Genomic DNA, 24096 nt, shown 5'->3' on the forward strand with positions numbered 1-24096 from the left:
CTGGCCCTTGGAGAGCTTGGGGTGAGTACACAAGGACCCGGAGATCCCCGGTGATCCGCTCCTTCTACCAATCCCCACGGGTCTTATTAAAAAGACTTCATGAAATGAACTTTCCATTCCTCTTCGACTTCCAGGGTTTTATTATTTATTATCCGGGGAGGGCGGCATATAGATGTCATAAATAAATAAAATAATATTTTTTAATTCATTTGATTTGTTCACCAGCTCTTGGACTAGCCAGCTCAAGGTAGTTTACAGTCAATAAAACCATAAAATAAGTAGAAATAAAAAGTGGCAGAGATCTGTAACACTTGACCCCCCACCAACAAAAAAACTCAACAAAGCCCCCTCCCACTTGACCCCATGCTCCAAGATGTCTGGAGTAGGGGGGGGATCTTCCTTGCCCCAACCAAATGCCTGGTGGAAGAGCTCCATCTTGCAGGCCCTGTGGAACTGTAAGAGTTCTGACAGGGCCCTTAGGTCTTCTGGGAGCTCATTCCACCAGGTAGGGGCCAGGACTGAAAAGACCCTGGCCTGGGTTGAGGCCAGGTGCACTTCACATAGGCTGAGGACCACCGATGTATTAGTACCCACACAACCAAGTTTTGTTGAGCAACATGGGACAGGAAAGCCCATTTTGTATTTGATCCCTCATGTAGTTCTGGAAGGGTCCTCAGATGCAGAGAACAGCAAGCAGCAAGGAATGGAGGTCTCTGTCCCATGTGGTCTGACGGAGCGGGGGGGGAGTTAAGTGACCTCCCATTCTTCTTCACAGTGTCGGTGTATCGGAAAAAATACCCTCCTAATCTTTTTTATTTAGTGGCCCAATAAAAATGCTTTCCAGGGCTTCTGCCAGAGGACCCTCACACACACACACACACACACACACAACACACAAATTGCAGCCCTGTGCCAAACCGAGTGGGGTTGCAGCCGACTTTGTACAAGCATGTACACATGCAAATATTGCCAATAATCGCAGCTTGCAATGCCTGTAGGTTCTCACTGACATTCTTTTTTTAAAAATTAACATTTTATTAACCCATAAAAAATAATATAATATAATAATGTAACATAGCATAACAGCCTTTCTCTACTTTCGTTCAGGCTCATGGGAATCGTAGTTCATGGACACCTTGAGAGACACACTTTGGCCAACTCTGAATTTTAAGCAAACATGACAAAGTATGGGAAAACAACAGACAAAAACCAAAGATAATATACATAAAGAGACTGTTGTTCTTCAAGGCCAGATAACAATTAATTCACACATTTGAGAGGCGAAGGTGCAGATCTGCAAGCTAAAAGGAGAAGGGCTAACCTTATGGCTAAACATCAGCTACCTGCTGAGAGTGATGATGAGTCATTGCAGGATTGAGTCTGAGCAGCTGGCATTTAACTATAAAACTTCTGGAGTTACATTCTGTGGACTGGATGTAAGCTGTACTCTGAAACTCTGACACTGCCCTTCCTGAAAACTTTGACTTCTTGGACCAGACTACCCTGCTTGCCTGACTTCTGGAGACCCTGAACTTTGGACTGAAAATGACTTAGTATCTCATCACCTCTCTTAGCTGAGAAAGTCACTGCGGCCTGATTCTAGCACCTGGTCAGGCTGTTACACAAGGACTTGTTAGGACCTCAGTAATACAACATTATCCTTTCTTGGGTCAGAATTTAATACTATGAGATACATTAGCTTATGGCTCATAGGATTGACTGGGTCAGACCTTCTTCTCATGACAGGTCTACCAATCATTGTTACAAGCATGTGGTTTCTAGAGAATTGATGATTTTGGCACATTACTACAGAAGAGCTACAGCACTGCCATGTGATGAATCCAACACACCCATCTAGATGAACTGGGTGTCTTTTTCCTAGTGCATATATTAATTTCTTCTGAGGAATGATGGCTGACATCCTATCTAGCCCTAGTATTCTAGGAATTAGGTTGCTGCAGCATTACTTTTCAGATACTTCACTCTTAGCACACAGTCCAAGAAACTAAAAATCAAAAGAAAAACATCAATACCTCAAACTTTACATTATTGAGTTCTTTTACATTTAATTCTCCCTTCTCACTTTAGTCTTCTTTAGCAGTCTGAACATAGCCGCTTTGATCTCTTTGTTCCTCAAGGTGTAGATCATGGGGTTCATCAAAGGGAAGACCACGGTGTGGAAAAAGCCCACCACCTTGTCAAAAGGGAAGTCCTGAAAAGGGTGGCAGTAGATGTAGATGGCGGGGCCAAACATTATGAAGATGATGATGATGTGGGTGATACAGGTGGAGGCGGCTTTGTTCTTTCCTTGGGCCGAACCCATCCTCAATTTGACCAGCAAGGCCCCGTAGAAGCCGAGGAGGAGGATGAAGCACGTGGTGGTGACCAGGCCACTGTTGACAAACATGGCAAACTCCAGGGCATAGGTGTCCGTACAGGCCAACTTGATGATCTGGGTGATGTCACAGAAGAAGTTGTCCATTTCGTTCGGGCCACAAAATGGGAGTGGGATGATGAGGATCATCTGGATCATAGAGTGGATGAAGCCTCCAGTCCATGAACCTCCTACCAGCACCCAGCATATGACTCTAGTCACTATCGTGGCATAGTGCAGAGGGTGGCAGATGGCTACGTAACGGTCCATCGCCATGGCAATAAGCAAGCAGATCTCAGCTCCACCGAGGAAGTGAATGAAAAAAATTTGAGCCAAGCATCCTTGATAGGAGATGGTGTTCTGGCGAGTGAAGAGGTTGGCCATCATCTTCGGAGGGGTGACGGTGCTATAGAAGATATCCATGAAGGCCAGGCTGGACAAGAAGAAAAACATGGGGGACCCGAGGCGGGGGTCATTCCAAATTGTCACAATGATAAGGATATTCCCAGGTAGAATGATGATGTAAAAGAGTAACAGGAGGGCAGAGAGGAACAGCTGCAACTCCCAGTTCTCTGCTAATCCTTGGAGAACAAACTCCGTAACCTCTGTGTGATTCCCACTTTCCATCCTTCCAAAGCATTGTTCTGTAGTGGGATTATGATTGATGTTGTTAATATTATTTACGGAGATGCATATTAGGGAAGGAATGGAGAAATAGCGGTCGGGGTATGTATCAAGACGCAGCTACAAAGCATATACACCTCGTCATACTGCCACCACGGAGTAGGTTAGCTACGGATGGTCCTGAAATTGGGCACGTTCACACATGTTAAATAATGCCATTTCAGTTCAGTGACCATTTGCAAGTGGGTTTTCCCATTTCACACTGCAACATCTCTGTGTCCTTCCCCTACCTTATAGATTTTTGTAGTTATGAATTACCTGGTCCGGTTCCAAAACCGGAACCAATACCCAAGGCTGGTTCTTAGTCTTTTGTCATGCCCAGATTTTCTGGTCCGGGAGATGAAGGCAGGCTGTGTAGTCCAAGGTTCATCTAGGCAGCAAGAGGAAGAGATCCGTGAACTGGCTGGTTTTCATTGCAAGCTCTCTCTACATACATCCTGGGTAGCTCATGCAAATTTGGCTGTAATGGCCCTTCTTGTTGCCAGTAAAACAGTTGCCTAGGCTCTTATTGATTAGCCCTTCTTATGATAAATACTGTCTTTGCACAGCTTGGTGAAGTCCCACTGCATGCATTTGGTGAACTGAACAATAGTCCCCAAAAACCTAAACGCTGTCAAATTGTTTCCGAGTCTATGAATTAATAATGACCTTGGCATGTGCATTTGGTTTAGTAAACACAACCCCACCCACCAAAAAACCCTCTCCTTATCTGTATTTTTCATCATTTGCTATACTGAATCCGTATTTGTCTACTGAGATATTATATACCGAATATTCAGGAATACTGAATATATTCCTTTATACCCCGTTTATGGGGCCATTAAAGTCAATGGCAAATCTAGCCTAATTTGGAGGTCTGATAAGAGTAGGGTTTGAGGGAGAGGCGCCAAATTGGCAGCATAACCACTGGATCCCATCCCCAAAAGAACAACCAAGTTTCACAATGATTGGACTAGGGGGTCCAGTTTTGTGGTCACTCAATGAAAGTATCCCCCATCCTTCATTGTTTCCAATGGGGGGGGGAGGAGAAACAGCTAGGAAGAATATCGGAGAGGAGAGGAGAGTCACCCACCATGGTTTCCTTCCAAATGACTGGAGGTCCTTCAGGCAGAAAGCAGCCTTCCTAATCACCATAGCTGGGCTGCTCCTGGCCCTAGGAGAGCCTGCAGTGAGAAGAAGATGTATCTAAGGACACACAAGCTTCTGGTGCATTGCTCCTTCTTTCGGTCCCCAAAGGCCTTATTAAAAAGTTGGCCCCAAACGAATGTCTCAGACCGTTCCTTCAAGAATTTTAAGATCAACAACCTCCGTTTACACTTCTGTGTGCCTTTGGGGTATGCCCAAGTCTCTGGGGATAACAACCAATATGGGTGACTTGCTTTACTATGCTGTTCATGATCTACCTAGGGGGCCAGCGGACTTCTATGGTCCTCATTGGGAGACAAGTGGCTAAGCTATCTCCAGGTCTCTGTAGTGTGTGTGTGTGTGTGTGTTTTTTCTAGATTCTTTTGGCTGGTTCCACTTAAATTCCATTATGGTTCCATTCTGTTTATTTGGTTTTATACATTGGAGCAATAAATAAATCTGATCAGATAGACCTTTGACTCAAGGCCACTCTTACATTCTTCAAAGGACACGGCACATATCCTGCAAAGGCATTCAGGAGAGAGAGAGAGTCGTCATCGCAAGCAGAATTCATGCTTCATCAGGGCTTTGAGGTCAAACTTCCCATCATCAAGCCCACAGGGTCTCCACACTATCAAGTTGACAAGTTGGAGCGTGCTCAGAGAAGAATGACTAGGATGGCGGAGGGTTGGAATCCGTGCCTTACGAGGAGAGGCTGAGAGAGTTGGGCCTGTGTGGTTTGGAAAGGTGGAGGGCAAGGGGTGACAGGGTAGCCGTACACGGAAGGTAGACATTTTGCTAATATTATTGAAATTTGAATCCAGGTTTTATTTTTAACTCCAAATGTTCGGCCTACACCCAAGTGGGGTTTGATAGCATATTTGAAAAGGCTAAGTGTAGTTCTTGAACAAAGTCTGAGTCGAGAAACATCTTGAAGACCAACTAAGTTTTATTCCGGGTATAAGCTTCAGATACAGTGGCATGGTAGATTTAACGAAGGGTGCATGCACATGAAACTTCGCCCTGGACTCAAGCTCTCTTCTGCTGCTTCAGAACAGCACAGCCCCCCACCCCCCGAACCTGTAGGGGTAGAGCTGGGCACCCAGGAAGTCCACAGGGAGAAAGATGTGAATAGATTTTTCTGCATATTCATGGCAGGATGTTTCCCTGCCTGTCTCAGGACTACATGACTGCATGAGCGCTTCAATAGAGGTGGAATTATGCATTTTTTTCTGAACAAGAATATATAATATGACTGTTGTATTTAGCAAATTAGTGGGATCATGTGTGCTTCCTTTTAAATGTATGTTTTGTATGTATGTTTAGCACGTATATGAGAAAATGTTTTATACTTTGTATATTTCCCAGCATTTAAATGGAGCGTAGTCAGGTCTAATAGGGGCTGTTTCATAGCCACTTTTGTTATACAGAATCAGAACTGTGCTTAGCCCAAGGTCACCCAGCTGGCTGCATGTGGAGGAGTGAGGAATCAAACCCAGTTCTCCAGAATTAGAGGCAACCACTCTTACCCACTAAAAAAGCTGGGTATAACCATTACACCAAGCCCTAGATATAATTGCAGGATATGAATGAAGCAGATCTTCAAGTAGATCTTGTGAGAAAAGTAGAAATTAACTAAAGAGGGAGAGAGAAAAGGGAGACCCAGTATTACAGGACGGAACATTACAGAACATACAAAAGAAAGTAAGACATTCTACCCCCAAAATTGTCACTTCCTCCTAATCAGTACTTTCCTACAGATGCCCCAGGATCAACTCGTAGTCTTCCATTCACCTCACATTGACAGCTTCCTGGCAGAAGTTCTTTCCTTGCCTGTCAACTTAGCCATGGCTGACTTTACTTCTTTGTTCCTCAACGTGTAGATTAAGGGGTTCAGCATCGGCGTGATGACGATGTACAGGAGAGACACCAGCTTGTCCACTGAGAAAGTCGAGAAAGGCCGAGCGTAGATGAAGATGCAGGGCCCAAAGAACAAGCTGACCACCATGAGGTGGGAGGCGCAGACATTGAGGGCTTTGCGCCTCCCCTCAGCGGAACGGATCTTCACTAGAATCGTAGCGTAGGACATCACCAAAAGGATGAAGCAACTGGCGGAGATAAGGCCGCTGTTAGAGACCATTAGGAGCTCGATGATGTAGATGTCTGTGCAGGCCAATTTGATGATGGGTGGGACGTCGCAGAAGAAGTTGTCCACTTCATTGGGCCCGCAGAAGGGTAGCCGCATCGTGAGGACGGTCTGGACGGTGGAGTGGATGAAGCCCCCGGTCCAAGAAGCTGCCACCAGCCAGCGGCAGAGTGTCCGGTTCATGATGCTGGGGTAACGCAGAGGCTTACAAATGGCCACGTACCTGTCGTAGGCCATGACGGTGAGGAGAAACATCTCAGTGCCACCCACAAAATGGAGGAAAAAGAGCTGGGTCATGCAGCCGTTGAAAGAGATGCTCCTTTTGGTCGCTAAGAAGTCCACCAGCATCTTGGGGGCTGTGATGGTGGAATAGCAAAGGTCCAGGAAAGAAAGGTTCCCCAGTAGAAAGTACATGGGCGTACGTAGTCGGGGGTCAGACCCCACCGTCAAGATGATAAGGATGTTTCCAATCAGGGTGGTAGCATAGACCAGGAGAAAGATGGCAAAGAGGGCAACTTGGGACTGCCATACTGGGGAAATGGCAGCCAAGAGAAACTCAGTGACCCTCGTCTGGTTGTCGTTCGGAACTTCCATTTTGCCTAGAGGCGAGAAATAGACAGAAATGCAACGGTAACCCATGTTCCCTTTTCCCTCCAAAGGAAGGTAGCCATTGAGAACAAGTCCCCCTTCCTTTAACTCTTTCAAAAATGATCACAACAGATCCCCATATTTAGTGGACATGATGCACCTGTGGCTGAGGATGGCTTTTGCCCACCCTGAGAGTCCATGCAATGTCCACACACAGGTAGCTGCAGGGTCAACCACGAGAACGGTGCTTACGTAGCTCCAGTAAAGGGGAAGGAGACAATCCGACCCATTATATATTGAACTGTAACTTCTACACAGAACCTAGAACTAAGTTCCTTAGTAGATTACTCCCGATGGCTCCTAGAACCTAGAACCAAGGGAGATTACTCCCGATGGCTCCTAGCATTCCAGAATCTGAGAAGGTGATTCTTGTATTGTCTCAAAACGATCCATGCGTTTCTCAAAGGGTCATACTGTTTGCTCTGACTGCCAGACTGATAAGGTCTAAGGCAGTGGTTCTCAATCTTGGGGTCGGGACCCCTTTGGAGGTCAAACGACCCTTTCACAGGGGTCATGGCAGGGTGAGCAGCTTGGCCGGGGGGGGGGGGCGCCACTGTTGCTGCTCCTCCTGAAGGTGCCCACCGATTTATATACAATTTATAACCAATTTATACACAATCATGAACAATGGATCTTCATGCCATTGGTCAGATTCGGTTTAATTTATGTGAGAGAACCCTTGCATAATTTTATGGTTGGGAGTTACCACAACATGAGGAACTGTATTAAAGGGTTGCAGCATTAGGAAGGTTGAGAACCACTGGTCTAAGGTTGTGATATTCTGTTGTATGGATTCTAGCATGTGTGCCAATATCTAGTGACCTACTTTTATTGCTTATGGTTGTCCCTTTGTATTTTGCTGCACAATAAACTTGATTCCCTCTCTCGGATAATGTCCCTTTTCAGAGAGGTTTAGATTTTATACCCCACTTTTCACAGCCTGAAGGAATCCCCAAGCAGCTCACAGTCGCCTTCCCTTCCTCTCCCCACAACAGTCACCCTATGAGGGAGGTGAGGCTGAGAGAGCTCTGACATAACTGCTCAGTTGGAGCAGTACTATCAGAGCTGTGACTAGCCCAAGGTCACCTATCTGGTTGCATGTGGAGGAGTGTAGAATCGAACCCGGCTTGCCAGATTAGAAGCCTCTGCTCTTAACCACTACACCCACCCTTTAGTATAATTTACTGTACTCCAGCCAAATTAGGATTGTTGAGAGCTACTGGAGTGTAAGAACCAGGGTAGTGTCCCTGTTAGAGTTTGGGGCAGTTCACACATGACTTGGTCATGAAGCTCACTGGGTGACTTTGGGTGGGTCATCAACTGATCTCCAGAATTTTTGGATTGATTGATTTACCCGATGTATCTGTTTTATTCTATTATTGTTCACCACCCCAAGATGGCTGTATCTGAGGGGGGCAGTATGTAATTTGCTTAATAGCTAAATAAACCAATAAATAGCTTGAAGATTTCATGAACAGTATAGAATTTGAATGCAAACGTTTTGGTCTTCCACCTCCTTCCATGCAATATTTATACAAGATTTACAAGGGATGAAACAATTGGTGCACTCATTGTTCAATGGACCCTTCTAGATATAACATTGACCATGACTAAGAATCTTAGGCTAATCAATCTTGATCTCGCAAGAGATCCGTGCTCTCGGGTCATTGAAAATCCTGAGGCCCCTTCCCCAAACATCGGCCGGGAGGTCCCAAACTGGTTCAAGTTCATGTCGAATTTTGGCTCATGAACCGGTTCACACCCATCCCTTTTAGAACATTGAAATGTTCAGATTGTAATCAGGTTGGCCCACAGAAGAACACCTAGACTTACATCCAGTAGCCACCTCAGAAATCAAGACATGTTTTGGGGAGTATAAGCATTTGAGAATCAAAGCTCAGATACAAGACGAAGGGAGTTTTTGATGCTCAAAAGCTTATACCTCCCAAATTTTGTTGGTCTGTAAGGTGCTACTGGACTCAAATCAGATGATTCATAAAACCATGGAGAAGCCCCTTCATAGCCTATTTTTATCCCTTTCTCCCCAAATACCTTGTTGTTGATGAAACATGAAACTGAAGACACACTGCTGAATCAGGATCCAGGTTCAGATTCTTACCAGTGGTTTTGCATGAGGCAGCTTAAGGTCCCTCTGCTCTCTGCTCCGTCTCTCTCGACTCACTTGCTGGCTCTGATGTTGCCTCTCCGGAGCTGATCCCATTGCGAAACCAGCATTGTTGAGGTTTTCAAGACTTGGACTCCCAAAATAAAACCAAGCAGGTGAGGGAGAGCCATAAAAATGATTCTTGATTTCTTGCAGGCTGGAGTTGATGGCCTCAGAGGGACGGAAATCTTGGTGGCCCAGAGGGGGTTATTTCTTTCCTCTCCAAAACTGTTGCTTTGACACTACTGAGGTTGCAAAGACAGAACACTCAAGTTTCAAAGCTTCATCCAAATACCCTCTTCACTGTAGTGAGCTACAGTTATTAGTTTTCCTTCGGGGGAGACAAGAAAGGATGGGGTCATTTGTCGCAGGAGGAGGAGAATGAGGAAGAATTTGGACTTCATACTATTGAAAGGAGTGATAGGAGATCTCTGTTTAACTATGCAGAAGGTAGACATGCTGAAGAGGGGGCCTACGTGTTTACCGCAGTTTTAGAGACATGATGAAGAGCAATGGGTTCAAATTACGGGAAAGGAGGTTCCACTTAAATATTATAAAGCATTTTCTGATGGTGAGGGCTGTTTGTAGATGGGATGCATTGCCTTGGAGGGTAATGGAGTCTCCTTTATTGGAAATTTTTAGGAAGAGATTGGATGCGCACCTGTCAGGAGTGTGTGGTTTTTAAGTCCCCAAGAAGGTGGGGGTTGGACTAGATGTTTCTAGTGTTGCATGCTGAGTGTTCTTGCTAGCTCTTAGGCAAGATGGCTGAGTGGATCCTCCATGTTCAGGGGCAGGGTACCATGACTACCAAGTGCTGAGAGGGACCCTCACAAGAGATCTTCAGCATTCATGTCCTACTTCTAGAGTTTCTAGAAGCATCGGGTTCATCCCTGGGGGAAGCTGGATATAGGACTAGATGGATTATTGGTCTTGTCCAGCAAAGTTCTTCTTAGGCAACATTGCTTGTGTAGTGAAATATCTCTCTCCCCAAAGTTAATCTTTTGTGCCATCCCAGTCACAACCTGTGAAAAGACACACACAACCCCACCCCACCCACCCCCAACATTCTTCTACTTATTGGGAATGGTGATGCCCGACACTTGGTGTTCCTAAATATGGAGAACCAGCTTCGTGTAGTAGTCAAGTGTAGCGGACTCTAATCTGGAGAACCAGGTTTGATTCCCCACTCCCCCTCTACATCCATACATGGACAACCGTACTTAGCTTACGAGTCTATGCCATCAGACTCAAACTTTGCTGAATTAACTTGTATGTCGCTGTATCAGATGGTGTTTTCACTCGTTCCTCCTAGGTATATATTTCCGGAGCATTCTGAGCATGGCCACCTTGACCTCTTTGTTCCTCAGTGTGTAGATCATGGGATTCATCAGGGGGAAGACCACGGTGTGGAAGAAGCCCACCAGCTTGTCAAAGGGGAAGTCCCGGAATGGGTGGCAATAAACATAAATGGCCGGACAGAACATGATGAAGATGATGATGACGTGGGTGATGCAGGTGGAGGTGGCTTTGCTCTTCCCTTGGTTGGAGCCCATCTTGACTTTGATAAGCAGGGCACCGTAGGAGAGGAGGAGGAGGAAGAAGCAAGCAGTGGTGACCAGGCCACTGTTGATAAACATGGCATACTCCAAGGAGTCGGTTTCGGTGCAGGCTAGCCTGACGATCTGGGTAACATCGCAGAAGAAGTTATCCAGTTCATTCGGACCACAGAAGGGGAGTGGGGTGATGAGGACCATCTGAGATATGGAGTGGACAAACCCCCCAACCCATGCACATAACACCAACGACCAGCACACGGCTTTGGTCACCAGGGTGGCGTAGCGTAAAGGGTGGCAGATGGCCACATACCGGTCAACAGCCATGGCGATGAGTAGGAAGAACTCAGCCCCGCCCAGGAAGTGGATGAAAAACATCTGAGCCATGCAGCCCAGGTAGGATATGGTTTTCTGTTCCCTGAAGAGGTTGGCCATCATGTTTGGAGGGGTAACTGTGCTGTAGCAAATATCCATGAAGGCCAGATTGGCCAAGAAGAAAAACATGGGGGATTCTAAGTGGACATCGGTCCTAATCGTTACAATGATGAGGATATTCCCAGGTAAGATGATGGCGTATAGTATTAGGAGGAGGGCAGTGAGGAACAGCTGCAGTTCCCAATTCCAGGCTAATGCCTGGAGAACAAACTCGTTTACAGTGGTGTAATTTGCGTGTTCCATCTTGGACGGAGAAGTCCTGCAAATAAATAATGCCAGGGCTGTAAAGTAACATGGAAACGTTTCCCTCTCCATTGACACATGGTTATCTGTCCAGTGAAAGGATAAATGGCCCAGAAAAAGAGTGCTATAGTAATAATTAATTAATAATAATTAGTAATAATAAGTATTAATACTAATAGGCAACATACCCAACTGTCCACTCTCTCTAGCCCTCCTTCAAATGGGAAGGGTAATAAACACCCAGAACCAACTCTAGAGTTTTTGTATCACTCAGAATGTACTGCTGATTTTAACTTTTTAACTGTTTTAATTGTGTTTTATGGATGTTAGGTTATATAGGAACTGCCCTGAGATGTCAGGTTATATAGGAATGATCTAGAAATGTAAATAACAAATAACAATTAATAATAATTAATACTAATACTAATAATAATGAGCCTCCAAAGGCTCAGAGCAGGTGAGAATAACAATAATTGGCACATTAAAACATTTTTTACCACCAGATTAATTTAAAACTGTCTTTAGTTTCCCAGTGGGCCGGTGGTGAAGCTGTCCATTTGCAAAATGGACCTGAGAGCCAGTTTGGTGTAGTGGTTAGGAGTGTGAACTTCTAATCTGGCGAGCCGGGTTCGATTCTGCACTCCCCCACATGCAGCCAGCTGGGTGACCTTGGGCTCGCCACGGCACTGATAAAACTGTTCTGACCCAGCAGTGATATCAGGGCTCTCTCAGCCTCACCCACCCCACAGGGTGTCTGTTGTGGGGAGAGGAAAGGGAAGGCAACTGTAAGCCGCTTTGAGCCTCCTTCGGGTAGGGAAAAGCGGCATATAAGAACCAACTCTTCTTCTTCTTCTTCTTCTTCTTCTTCTTCTTCAAAATGCTGACAGTTTAGCTGATGTTTTGGGTGGGGAGAAGAAATTTGGTGTGGTTTTTTCTCTCTCCTCTGCTGCAGGCCTGGCAGGACAAATCTGTTTCCTGGGCCCTGTGGAACTCTCCCAAGGCCTTGAACTCTCAAGGGAGAGCATTCTACCAGGCTGGGACCAGGGTCAAAATATGGTTAAGATACATCTAGAACAGCAAAGCTTATCTTTGGAGGTAGAAAAGTCCATCAAGTCACACCTGATTATGACAACTCCTCACAGCCATTCTCGACTTTTTTAACATTGAGAAACCCCTGAAACATCCTTCAGGCTTTGAGACACCCCCAAAATGGTGCAATCTTGCAGAATATGGTTGGGAAGCACAGCTGTGGACACGACCACCTGGGGCCCCTCCCCTTCCAGGCCGTTCATTGGCCATTTGGAGGGAGGTGGGGTGGGTCGACACAACCACATATGGTCCTATCACTCGGTAAATGTTGAACAAATTTTAAAAATATATACAAAAGTCAATTAACTCCCCACCCATTCATTTATTTTTCTCATGCAACCAGTTTGTCTCTATTAACGAATGCAATATTAAAACAGTTGCTAAAGTTCAGAATTCTCATAACGATAGGCTGTATTTTCGAACAGAAAAAGAGTAAATACGTTATGTAATGTACTGTTATTTATTTCTGCCTCTTTCTGTTATCACGGTTTAGGTGGCCAGAAACCTTTACAGGGCATTGGATGGGACAAGAGAGAGCTCTTACCATGTTCGAATAAGCACCATGCAGCTGGATATCTTCCTAGCTCAGGCTTTGTCATGAAACCCTGGGGCTTTTTGAGCACTCTAGAAGGGTTTCCGGAATGGGTGGGAGTTAATTCATTTTAATATATTTTTACAATTTGTTAAACATTTATCAGGTAATAGGACCATACGAGGGCAGGTTATAAGAATAAAAAATTAATATGAAACCTGGTCCAATCCAAGAGTTTGCACCTGATTCAGCCATGCACATGGTGCCTTTCTTTTTCAGAATATCTCAACCATTTTGCTAATATTATTGAAATTTGAATCCAGTTTTTATTTTAAACGCCAAATATTCTGCCTACACTGGTTCCCCATTTGCTTTCAGGCCCAACAGAGATGGTGAAATCCTAGAATCCTAGAGTTGGAAGGGACCTCCAGGGTCATCTAGTCCAACCCCCTGCACTATGCAGGACACTCACAACCCTGTCGCTCATCCGCTGTAAACTCCCACCCCCTTTGACAAGACTAAGTATGGTTCTTGAACAAAGTCTGATCTAGAGACACCTTTAAGACCAACTAAGTTTTATTCAAGGTATAAGCTTCAGATACAGTGGCATGGTAGATTTAACGAAGGGTGCATGCACATGAAACTTCGCCCTGGACTCAAGCTCTCTTCTGCCGCTTCAGAACAGCACAGCCCCCCCCCCCCGAACCTGTAGGGGTAGAGCTGGGCACCCAGGAAGTCCACAGGGAGAAAGATATGAATGGATTTTTCTGCACATTCATGGCAGGATCTTTCCCTGCCTGTCTCAGGACTACATGGCTGCATGAGCGCTTCAATAGACGTGGAATTATGCATTTATTTCTTATCAAGAATGTATACTATTGTGTGTTGTATTTAGCAAATTAGTGGGATCCTGTGTGGATCCCTTTAAATGTATGTTTTGTTTCTTCTGAAGGCATAGCACACTGCATGAGTGTTTTGTAGTCTGTATTTCTCAGTGCCTAAATGGAGTCAAGTCTCATAGCCCGGTTTTTATACCAAATCAGACCTTTTGCCCATCAAAGCCATAATAGTCATCTCAGACCAGTGGTCCTTCTAGATCTGCATCTTGTGTCACACAGTAGCCAGCCAGTTCCTCTGGATGGCCAACTACAGGACGTAGAAGCTAACACCATCCCCTCATCTTGCCTCCTAGCTCTGAGATTCAGAGGCGTAGGTTCCCCTCAGTCATCATGGCTTATCCATCTAGTCCCCTTTTAAAGCTGTTTATTCCTATGGCCATCGCTCCACCCTCTGTCAATGAATCCCACATTGTAACCGCTCTCTGGTTAAAGTGGTGTCTCCTTTATTCCATCCCAAACCTCCTGCCCATCTATTTCATAGGATGCCCTTGGGTCCTAGTATTTTGGGAGAGGGAGAAGAAGTTATCTTTGTCAACCCTCTCCAGCCCAAGCAAAATTTTATAATCCTCTATCATGCCCCCTTCCCCTCAGTCACCCTTTCCCTGAACTAAAAAGTCCCAGATTTTCCAGCCTTTCCTCCTAGGGAAGGTGCTCCAACACCCTAACCATCTTGGCTGCCTTTCTCTGTACTTTCTTTGGCTCTGGGATGTCTTTTTGTAGACATGGGGAACAGAACTGTACATCCTATTCCACCTGAGATCTACACAGGGGCATGACAACATCAGATGTTTTAGTCTCTATTCCAGGGGTAGTCAAACTGCGGCCCTCCAGATGTCCATGGACTACAATTCCCAGGAGCCCCTGCCAGCGTTCGCTGGCAGGGGGCTCCTGGGAATTGTAGTCCATGGACATCTGGAGGGCCGCAGTTTGACTACCCCTGCATTCCTTTCCCAATCACCCAGAGTTTGTCTTTTTCATGGCTTTCCTGATGCTTTCATTGAGCTGCCCACTACAACTCCAAGCTCTTTCCCCCTCTCAGTCTCAGCAAGTTTAGATCCCATTTGCCTACACATGAAGTCAGGATTTATTTATTTTTCTAACACGCACCAAGACTGAACTTCAATTCTCACATTGTTGCCCTCTCTAACTGACCATTTTTTTCTGTTTCTCTGGCTCAAACATTTGGACACAGTTTCAACTCTGGGTACATGGGCTTCTTTTAGAGTACGTGGTAAGGAGGCTCTGAATGCCGCTTTTCTCTACCTGAAGGAGTCTCAAAGCGGCTTACAATCGCCTTCCCTCTCCTCTCCCCACAAAAGACACCCTGTGAGGGAAGGGAGGCTGAGCGAGCCCTGATATTACTGAAGAAGAAGAAGAGTTGGTTTTTATATGCCGCTTTTCTCTACCTGAAAGAGTCTCAAAGCGGCTTACAATTGCCTTCCCTCTCCTCTCCCCACAACAGACACCCTGTGAGGTGGTGGAGGCTGAGAGAGCCCTGAGATTACTGCTTGGTCAGAGCAGTTTTCTCAGTGCTGTTCTAAACAGTTTTATCAGTGCCCAAGGTCACCCAGCTGGCTGCATGTGGGGGAGGAGGAAATCAAACCCAGCTTGCCAGATTAGAAGTCCACACTCCTAACCACCACACCAAACAAGGACAGCTGAGAGGACCTACTGAAGAAATGGAGAGAAGGAACTACTCACCTCTTGTGCTGGCAGTCCTTCAGGTAGAAGATGGTTTCCCAAGCACCAGGATTGCTCCGGGCCTTATGACAGCCTGGAGTGGCAAGGAATATTTAAAGGCCCCACGAGCTCTTGCATGCTGTTCCTTCCTTCCTTCAGTCCCCAAGCTCCTTATTAGCACCGAACTGACTTTCCATCCTGTTTCTAGGGCACGGTGCACTTGCTTTCTTTTTCATAACCTTTCAAACATTTTGCTAAAACCCACCACTCTTAGCCACTATTACGACACTGGCGCTCAACAAAACCAAGAGGGTGGGAGGGAGGTCTCACAATCCACAGGGAGGTGTTCAGAAAGTCCAATCCAAAAACAGTTGAAGAACCAACCACAGGCCTTGACCAACTCTGCGGACACCCGAGAGGACCATGGACCCTGGGATTGTGTTTCCCTAGGAACCATCTCTGGGTTGTCCCGAATTCAGCCCCCCCCCCCTTCCCAATAGATGTGTGATCACTCTTCAGGGGTGAGCAAAAGGAAATCTGCATAGGCCCAGGGGCCTTTACCAAGTGGCTCAATTTTCCCACTATTTAATATATCCGTAATTGTGGCCATAGCCCTGACCTTGGACAATCCTCCTACATCACCTCCTGTGTGATCTTTCTGAATGGACAATGCTGAGATTGAACCAGAGACCTCCTGCATGCCTGAGAACCACAGCCCCACCCAAATGAAATTTCCTGAGCTTGATTTTTGTTCTTCTCACAAGATTCCCCCCTCCCTCCTCTCACACGTTCAAGACACACAATCGTGTTCGATTTTTTGTGAATGCCTTTAATTCAGAAGCAAATATGTTTGGAACCAGCCAAAATGTTCTCCTTCTGATTTTATTTCTTCTCCATTTTACGGTAGACATCTGGAGGGAGAAGTTTTTCTGAAGTGGGTTGTTGACAAGAAGATGAGATTGGACTTCATTCTATTGAAAGTTTACACCATATAGAAGCTGAGTTTACTTAGGAGCCTTTAATGAGGAGCATAATCAAAAGCTTTCTGGAAGTCTACAACATCTACTGGTTCACCCTTGTCCACATATTTGTTCACCCTTTCAAAGAACCCTGAAAGGTTAGTGTGACAAGATCTTCCCCAATCTTCATATATATTTAGCCATATTGACTTTATATTTACATATATCTTACATATTTTCGCATTTCAGTGGCAGCATATGATTGGAAGGCACATGGGATTGTAATGCCACTAAAGAGAAACAGATTTAGCCAGGCTAACATCCTATTTAGATGCCTTTGAACTCTACAAAGGAAGAAAGTCTGGATAAAAGTTTAACAAATATATATGATTACTAGTGAAGAGTATCGGCACAATTTCGTCATTACAAGCCCCTTATCTTACCATGAAAGAAACAAAAAGTGTGACAGATTACACAAGAAACAACTATAAGTTTTTATATAATCAATTTTCTCATTTAAAAAAAATCACAGAAAATTGGTGTTTCTCCATAATTTTTTTGCCGTCACCTATTTTTACAGGTGGGCAACCAGCTGATGTTGGTCAAAACGCCACCATAGATAACTGAAGCAATAAAAACTGATTATCACACCCAAAACTTCAATCTAGGTTCCACAGCATGGATAAGAACTGGCCACTGCTGAAGAATTATGGAGGAACAATGCCTCCTTGGTCCTTGAAGGCCACTGCTGATTTGGTCGTAAAATGAAGAACCCAAGACTGGCTACCATTTTCTTCACCTTCTGCTTTTCTGACAAAACAGGCATCTACGGACCACCTTCTTCATGGCAGTGGTGATCTCCTTGTTCCGGAGAGTGTAGATAATGGGGTTCAGGAGGGGGAAGATGATGGTGTGGAAGACCGAGACGATCTTGTCAGGGGCGTACTCATCAAAGGGCCGGGCGTAGATGTAGATGGCGGGGCCAAACATGAAGATGACGATGGTGATGTGGGAATAGCAAGTGGACAAGGCCTTGCTGGCTGATTCGCCGGAGTTCTTCTTCAGCACAGAGAGCAAGAAGGCGTAGGAAACCAAGAGGGCTACAAAGCAGACCACTGAAATGAGGCCGCTGCTGAAGATCATCACCATCTCCTCAGCAAAGGTGTCGGCACAGGTGATCCTCAACACCTGGGTGATGTCACAGAAGTAGTTGTCCAGCTCGTTGGGCCCGCAGAACGGGAGGCGGAGAATCAACACGACTTGGATGGTCGAGTGGACAAAGCCACCCAGCCAAGAAAAAAGCACCAGGACGGTGCACAGACGACGGCTCATCATGTGGGTGTAGTGCAGGGGTCGGCAGATGGCGGCGTAGCGATCGTAGGCCATGACGGTGAGCAAGAACATCTCAGAGGCCCCCACAAAATGGAGGAAGAAGAGCTGAGCGATGCACCCCCAGAAGGAGATGATCTTGCGTTCGGCAAAGAAGTCCACCAGCATCTTTGGAGCGGTGATGGAAGAGTACCAGATGTCCAAGAAGGCGAGGTTGGCCAACAGGAAGTACATGGGCGAGCTGAGATGTGGGTCGCCACGGATGGTGATGATGATGAGGATGTTGCTGGGCAGGACAATCAGGTAGAAGGTGAGGAAGAGGACAAAGAGGAAGAGCTGGACTCCACGCTGGTGGGACAGCCCTGTCAGGACGAACTCGGTCAGTTCGCTGTTGTTTCTCATGCCTTCGGGGCGGTTGGGAGGAGACTCCACCCTCAGAACTTCAGCCACTCCAGTGCCATCCCCCATGCTTTGGAGAGCTGAGCAGTGGGGATCTGGATGGGAAAGGAAGGCTGAGAGAAAGAAGAGAAGAAAGGTAGTAGAGAGGGGATTAGGAATTGTCTTTGTTATCAGATCAACAGTGGGAACAGTGACCCTGATCCACGCATCCGTTTACTCTTCTAGACTTGAGAAAGAGAAGGAGGAAGAAGAGAAGAAAAAGAAGAGATGGGTTTTTTATACCCTGCTTTCCGCTACTTGAAGGAGTCGCAAAGCAGCTTACAAACACCTTTCCCTTCCTCTCCCCACAACAGACACCGTGTGAGTTAGGTAGAGTGGAGAGAGCTCTGAAATAAACTGCTCTGAGAGAACAGCTCTAACAGGACTGTGACTAGCTCAAGGTCACCCAGCTGGCTGCATGTGGAGAAGCAGGGAATCAAGCCCAGTTCTCCAGATTAGAAGCCCGTTCTTAACCACTGACTTACTATGTCTAAATAGGATGCAATGCGGAGATACCTTCTTTGACCCAGCGGCAAAAGTATTTTGGGAAATGGCTGAAATGGCATTACCTCAAAATCTTTCCAGATTTGCTGATAAAAGTACAGAACATTTTAAAACAGTTTCCGGTGGGTTGCCATGTTGAAGCAGCAGAAGAAAAGACATAGTCCAGGAAGATCTTTCAGTTAAACCAAGTTTTATTCAAGGTATAAGCTTGTATCTTGAGGCAGGCCAGTACACAAAACTTTATACCTTAAATAAAACTTGGTTGGTCTGAAATGAAAGGCACCCCTGGACATTTATTCACTATTCTTTTCTGCCTGGTACTATTATTTGGATGACGTATTTCCAATTAATGGATTTATCTTGTATATACAAATCATGTCTCTAGCTGCCTTCCATGCGACACATGGCATTTTTTGTCATTGTTTTTGTGAAGATATGGCCTGACATCATTGTTCGTGAAGAGATACTTCGGTCAGAATGACTGCGATACTGCTAGCCCGTACTCACAGCTTGCTCACACTTTACTCTTACACTACTCGCTCTTTAGCCAAGTTGCTTTCTTCATCTTCCTCAAGTAAAGTTTCCATAAAGGCACTAAATTACAAGGTATAAAAATTGTCCTAGAAAGAGACCGTATAAGACACAATTTTCTGTTGAAAGAGTCCGTGCTGAAAGCCAAAGAGAAATATTATGGTCCGCAGCAGAAGAGACACTTTGAAAAAGCAAACATCTTGCAGTTCTCTCTCAGAGCTGATGTTATCCGCTGTGGTCTAGCCGAGCTTGTGCCGAGACCTACCAGCTACAAGGGGTTTGCGGAGAGAAGGCGAGCTCCTTCCTCCTCCAAAGGTTTTCCTCCGCCCGGCAGAACATCTCAGGAACATATAACTCGGTCTACCAGGAGAAGCGTCTTAATGGGCTTGGAAATTCTGGAGCAGGCGGGCCCAGGAGAGCCTCCGAGACAGCCAGGCAGCACAGCCCGCTGCAGGGGGAGTCATTAAAAGTGCAACTTGGGGTTCCCATGAGAACGCAGAGCAGAGAACTTGTTGCCTTTGTCAGCTAGAGCCGGTTACAACAGCCGTGAGGGCGTCATGAAATGGATCCTCGCCTCCCTGCCAGAGAAAATATGACTGTTTGTTTGACACTAGGGGGCACTCTAGAACAAGAAGGTTGAGGAGGGAAATGTTAGAATCACGGAATCCTGAAGTGGAAGGGGGCCATGAAGGCCATCTAGTCTGACCCCCTGCTCAATGCAGGATCAGCCTCATGCATCCAGGAGAAGGATCTATCCAGCCGCTGCTTGAAGACCAACAGTGAGGGGGAGCTCCTTACCTCCTTAGGCAGCCCATTCCACTGCTGAACTACTCGGACTGTGAATTTCCCCCCATGCCTGATATCTATCTGGTATAGTTTAAACACATTATTTTGGGGCCTCTCCTCTGCTGCCCACAGGAACCTTTCCCTGCCCTTCTCCAAGTGACAACCTTTCAGATCCTTCAAGAGAGCCATCCTGTCCCCTCTCCACCTCCTCTTCTCCAGGCTGAACAGTCCCAAGTCCCTCAGCCTTTCCTCACAGGGCTTGGTCATCTTAATCACTCTCTTCTGCACCCTCCCCAGTTTGTCCACGTCCTCTTGGAAGTGAGATGTTGCTCTGCCTTTCAATTGGGTGGAAGGATCTTCTTCATATCCTTTTGGATCTTCTTGAGCCTCAAGGGAGGGAGGTAGACAAATGTAATAAATAAAGTAAATAAATGCATACTACAGATCTTGTCCATTCTAACAGTAACGTAAACGTTTAAGTTTACAGACAAAATGACTTTGTTTAAATACAATTAAATTAAAAAACTTCTTTGTTTAAATAGAATTTATTTAAATATGTGGGAGGAGAGTCTGTTCACACAGAGAGGCGGTCTATAAATTTAATAGTAAATAAATACAAAATGAATATATGCAGAACTTGACTTGGTGTGGAAATTGGGTTTAAATTGGGTTCACATTTAATCCAATCATTGCGGTTGTTGCTGAGGTCTGGAAACTTGATTTCTTTAATTTAAAGTAATAAATATGCTCCCAGTAGTATAATCTGTACCCGGTACTAACCATTATTCTGCAAAAACACATATCTGACCAGGCATCGCGTGCTTCTAGCTACAGTTAGTTCTTTATGAGCATTTAATAATTCCAAGGATCAGTCAGACATACTGGGCTATTTACAATTGAAAATGAACATAGCCAGAAGGAAAATGAATCATGGAATCACAGAGCTGGAAGGGAACTCCAGGGTCACCTAGTCCAACCCCCTGCAGAATGCAGGAATGAGATAAACCTATGTATTTATTTAAACACACCAATTCTTTAGCAGGGATCAAAAGCAGGTTACAATATCATTTTTCCCTCCCCCATTTTCCCCTCCCAAGAACCCTGCAAGATAAGTTCACCTCCGCGAAATATAGAGACGTGGGGTAATTCCTAGAGCGACCAGCCCAGAGGCCTCGTGAGCTTCCATGGTGAAGATTTCACCCATGAGTTTCCCCAATCCTATTTGGATGCTCTAGTCACCGCACAACGCTGGCTCTCATCATGAACTTAAACTGGAACCAAATAAGTGGCCATGTTGGTCTGAAGTAGCACAATAAAATCAGAGTCACCTTTAAGACCAACAAAAGATTTATTCAAGGTGTGAGCTTTCGAGTGCAAGCACTCTTCCTCAGGAGTGGAAGTGCTTGCACCCAAAAGCTCACACCTTGAATAAATCTTTGTTGGTTTGAAAGGTGCTACTGGACTCTGGTTTTATTGTTTAACTAGAACCAAGCTTGTGGCCTGGGAGAAGGGACTTAATTTCTTCTGCCTTCCTGTGACCTTCTCCAGGGCACTTTGGAAGTCTTTGTTCCTCAGCGTGTAAATGAATGGGTTCAGGACAGGTGTGAGGAGGGTGTAGAGAACTGCAACGGCTTTGTCCATCGGGAAACTGCGGAAGGGCCGGGCGTAAATATAAATGCAAGGCCCAAAAATCAGGGTCACCACGGCGATGTGGGAAGCGCAAGTAGAAACCGCCTTGCTCCGCCCTGGTGCAGAACCTGCTCTCAGCTTGGCCAGGAGGATGGAGTAAGATACGAGTAACACCACAAAGCACAATGAGGTCACCAGCCCGTTGTTGGACACCATCAGCAGCTCCACCACGGACGTGTCAGTGCAGCCCAGTTTGACCACCTGCGGCACATCACAGTAAAAATTATCCAAAACGTTGGGCCCGCAGAAGGGAAGACGGACAATGAGGCCCACTTGAACGATGGAGTGGATGAAGCCACCCACCCAAGAGGCCCACACCAGCCCGCCCAAGACGGTCCCGCTCATGATGGCCACGTAGCGTAGTGGGTAGAAGATGGCCACATAGCGATCGTAGGCCATGATGGTCAGGAGGAAGATCTTGATGCCTCCGATGAAGTGGAAGAAGAAGATCTGGCAGAGGCAACCTCCGTAGGTGATGGTGGCCGTCCTCAGGAGGAAGCCAACAAGCATCTTGGGAGCTGTGACCGTGGAATAGCAGAAATCCAGGAAAGAGAGGTTTCCCAGCAGGAAGTACATGGGCGTGTGGAGGCTCGGTTCGGAAACCACTAGGCTTACGATCAGAAGGTTGCCCATCACAGTGATGGCGTAGACGGCTAAGAAGACGGCAAACAGCAGATGTTTCATCTCTGCACTGGTGGCCAGCCCTAGAAGGATAAATTCAGTCACAGTGGTGTGGTTCTCCCCTTCCATCCGGTCAGTTTATTGATGGGCGCTGTGGGTGGGTTGGGGGGAGAACAGAGATTAAGGGGAAATACATTGCCCTGTGAGTGATAAAGCGGGCAGTGTGTGGCATAACGGTCTCCCAAGCCCCACTGTTGTCTCAGGTCTCCACCTGCCAAGACAGCCCTTCCCTTAACTCTTGGGAGATATCAGCTTCTCTCAGAGTAGCAACCACTGTCACCAATACATCTAAAACAGCACGCTTGGTGTCGTGGTTAAGAGTGGCAGCCTCTAATCTGGAGAACCGGATTGGATTCCCCACTGTTTCACATGCAGCCATCTGGATGACCTTGGGCTAGTCGCAGTCCTGTTAGATCTGTTCTCCTAGAGCAGTTCTGTCAGGGCTGTCTCCTCTCCTCTCACCTCCCTACAGGGTGCCTTGTGGAAGGAAGGAAGGAAGGAAGGAAGGAAGGAAGGAAGGAAGGAAGGAAGGAAGGAAGGAAGGAAGGAAGGAAGGAAGGAAGGAAGGAAGGAAGGAAGGAAGGAAGGAAGCGCAGTAGAAACTTGTTTGGACAATGAAAAGCAGGGTATAAAAGCAAATGTTTGCACAGTTTACAAAGAACAACTGCATAAAGAAGCACAATTGTGTATTTGTGTGAGCTGAGAATAGCTTCACTTTCTAACTATGACTGGTGGTTTTTATTGGTGAAAGCCACTTCTATTAAGGTCACGTCCAAATTTAATCTTGGGCTATTTAACCCATGAATGGGTTGTGAGGCAGATTTTGGACAGCAGAATCATACAGCCGGTCTACCCATTGCTTCAGGTAGCAACTGTGAGAGCAATTCTAAGCAGATCTACTCAGAATCCTACTACAGGTGTTTACTCCCAGGAAAGTATTCTGAAAGTTGCATTGCAAGCCTTATGGCTGCATCATGCAGACGCCAAAGTAACATCAAAATATGTCAACACCAGGTCAGGATCAACGCTGTATCAACATTGCCGGTTTAGGATTTCTCCCCATGACTGACAACACATCTTTCATCTGAATGCTGTTTAGACAGGTAGATGAGACACGGAGGTCGCATAGATTTACATGTTGCTCTGCGGAAGGGGGATCTCCCTGTCTAGAACATTTATTTATTTGAAAGACAAAAAGAAGAGCTGGGTTTTATTGTATGCTGCTTCTCACTACCCCAAGGAGTCTCAGAGAAGCTCACAATTCCCTTCCCTTCCTCTCCCCACAACAGACACCCTATTAGGTCGGTGGGACCGAGAGAGCTCTGAGAGGACCGTGACCCACCCAAGGTCACCCAGCTGTACGCAGGTGGAGAAGGAGCGGGGAATTGAAACCCCCCAGCCTCACTCTCCAGATTAAAGGCCACCACTATTAACCACTACAACATGCTAGCTATTCCTTTTGAAATTTATATTCCGCCCTATGATAGGAAATTTGGGATGGATTATAATGAGCTAAAATCACATATAAAACATCTCTGTCCGACAAACACACCACTGTGTCATTACAGAACAACAGTCCTGCAAGGTAGGCCAGTATTATGCCTTGT

At 45.9% G+C, this 24096-nt stretch overlaps 5 protein-coding genes across 5 annotated transcripts; all 5 read right to left on the reverse strand.

The window, feature by feature from the left end:
• Positions 1-2065: 2065 nt before the first annotated feature.
• On the reverse strand, positions 2066-3001 carry LOC143826609 (olfactory receptor 4N2-like). Its single transcript, XM_077315448.1, has one exon. The coding sequence runs from the start codon at positions 2999-3001 to the stop codon at positions 2066-2068; it is 936 nt and encodes a 311-aa protein (XP_077171563.1).
• A 2977-nt stretch (positions 3002-5978) lies between these two features.
• Positions 5979-6923, reverse strand: LOC143825600 (olfactory receptor 4Q2-like). The gene has a single exon (XM_077313726.1). The coding sequence runs from the start codon at positions 6921-6923 to the stop codon at positions 5979-5981; it is 945 nt and encodes a 314-aa protein (XP_077169841.1).
• Positions 6924-10436: 3513 nt separating this feature from the next.
• LOC143826323 (olfactory receptor 4N2-like) lies at positions 10437-11372 on the reverse strand. Its single transcript, XM_077315070.1, has one exon. It carries the CDS (start codon positions 11370-11372, stop codon positions 10437-10439), a length of 936 nt encoding a protein of 311 aa, XP_077171185.1.
• A 5954-nt stretch (positions 11373-17326) lies between these two features.
• On the reverse strand, positions 17327-18262 carry LOC143826610 (olfactory receptor 4M1-like). The gene has a single exon (XM_077315450.1). It carries the CDS (start codon positions 18260-18262, stop codon positions 17327-17329), a length of 936 nt encoding a protein of 311 aa, XP_077171565.1.
• Positions 18263-21571: 3309 nt separating this feature from the next.
• LOC143825702 (olfactory receptor 4D5-like) lies at positions 21572-22558 on the reverse strand. Its single transcript, XM_077313945.1, has one exon. It carries the CDS (start codon positions 22556-22558, stop codon positions 21590-21592), a length of 969 nt encoding a protein of 322 aa, XP_077170060.1. The 3' UTR covers positions 21572-21589.
• Positions 22559-24096: the final 1538 nt, after the last annotated feature.

Source organism: Paroedura picta, chromosome 16 (assembly GCF_049243985.1).
Source record: "Paroedura picta isolate Pp20150507F chromosome 16, Ppicta_v3.0, whole genome shotgun sequence".
Taxonomy (NCBI): Eukaryota; Metazoa; Chordata; class Lepidosauria; order Squamata; family Gekkonidae; genus Paroedura; species Paroedura picta.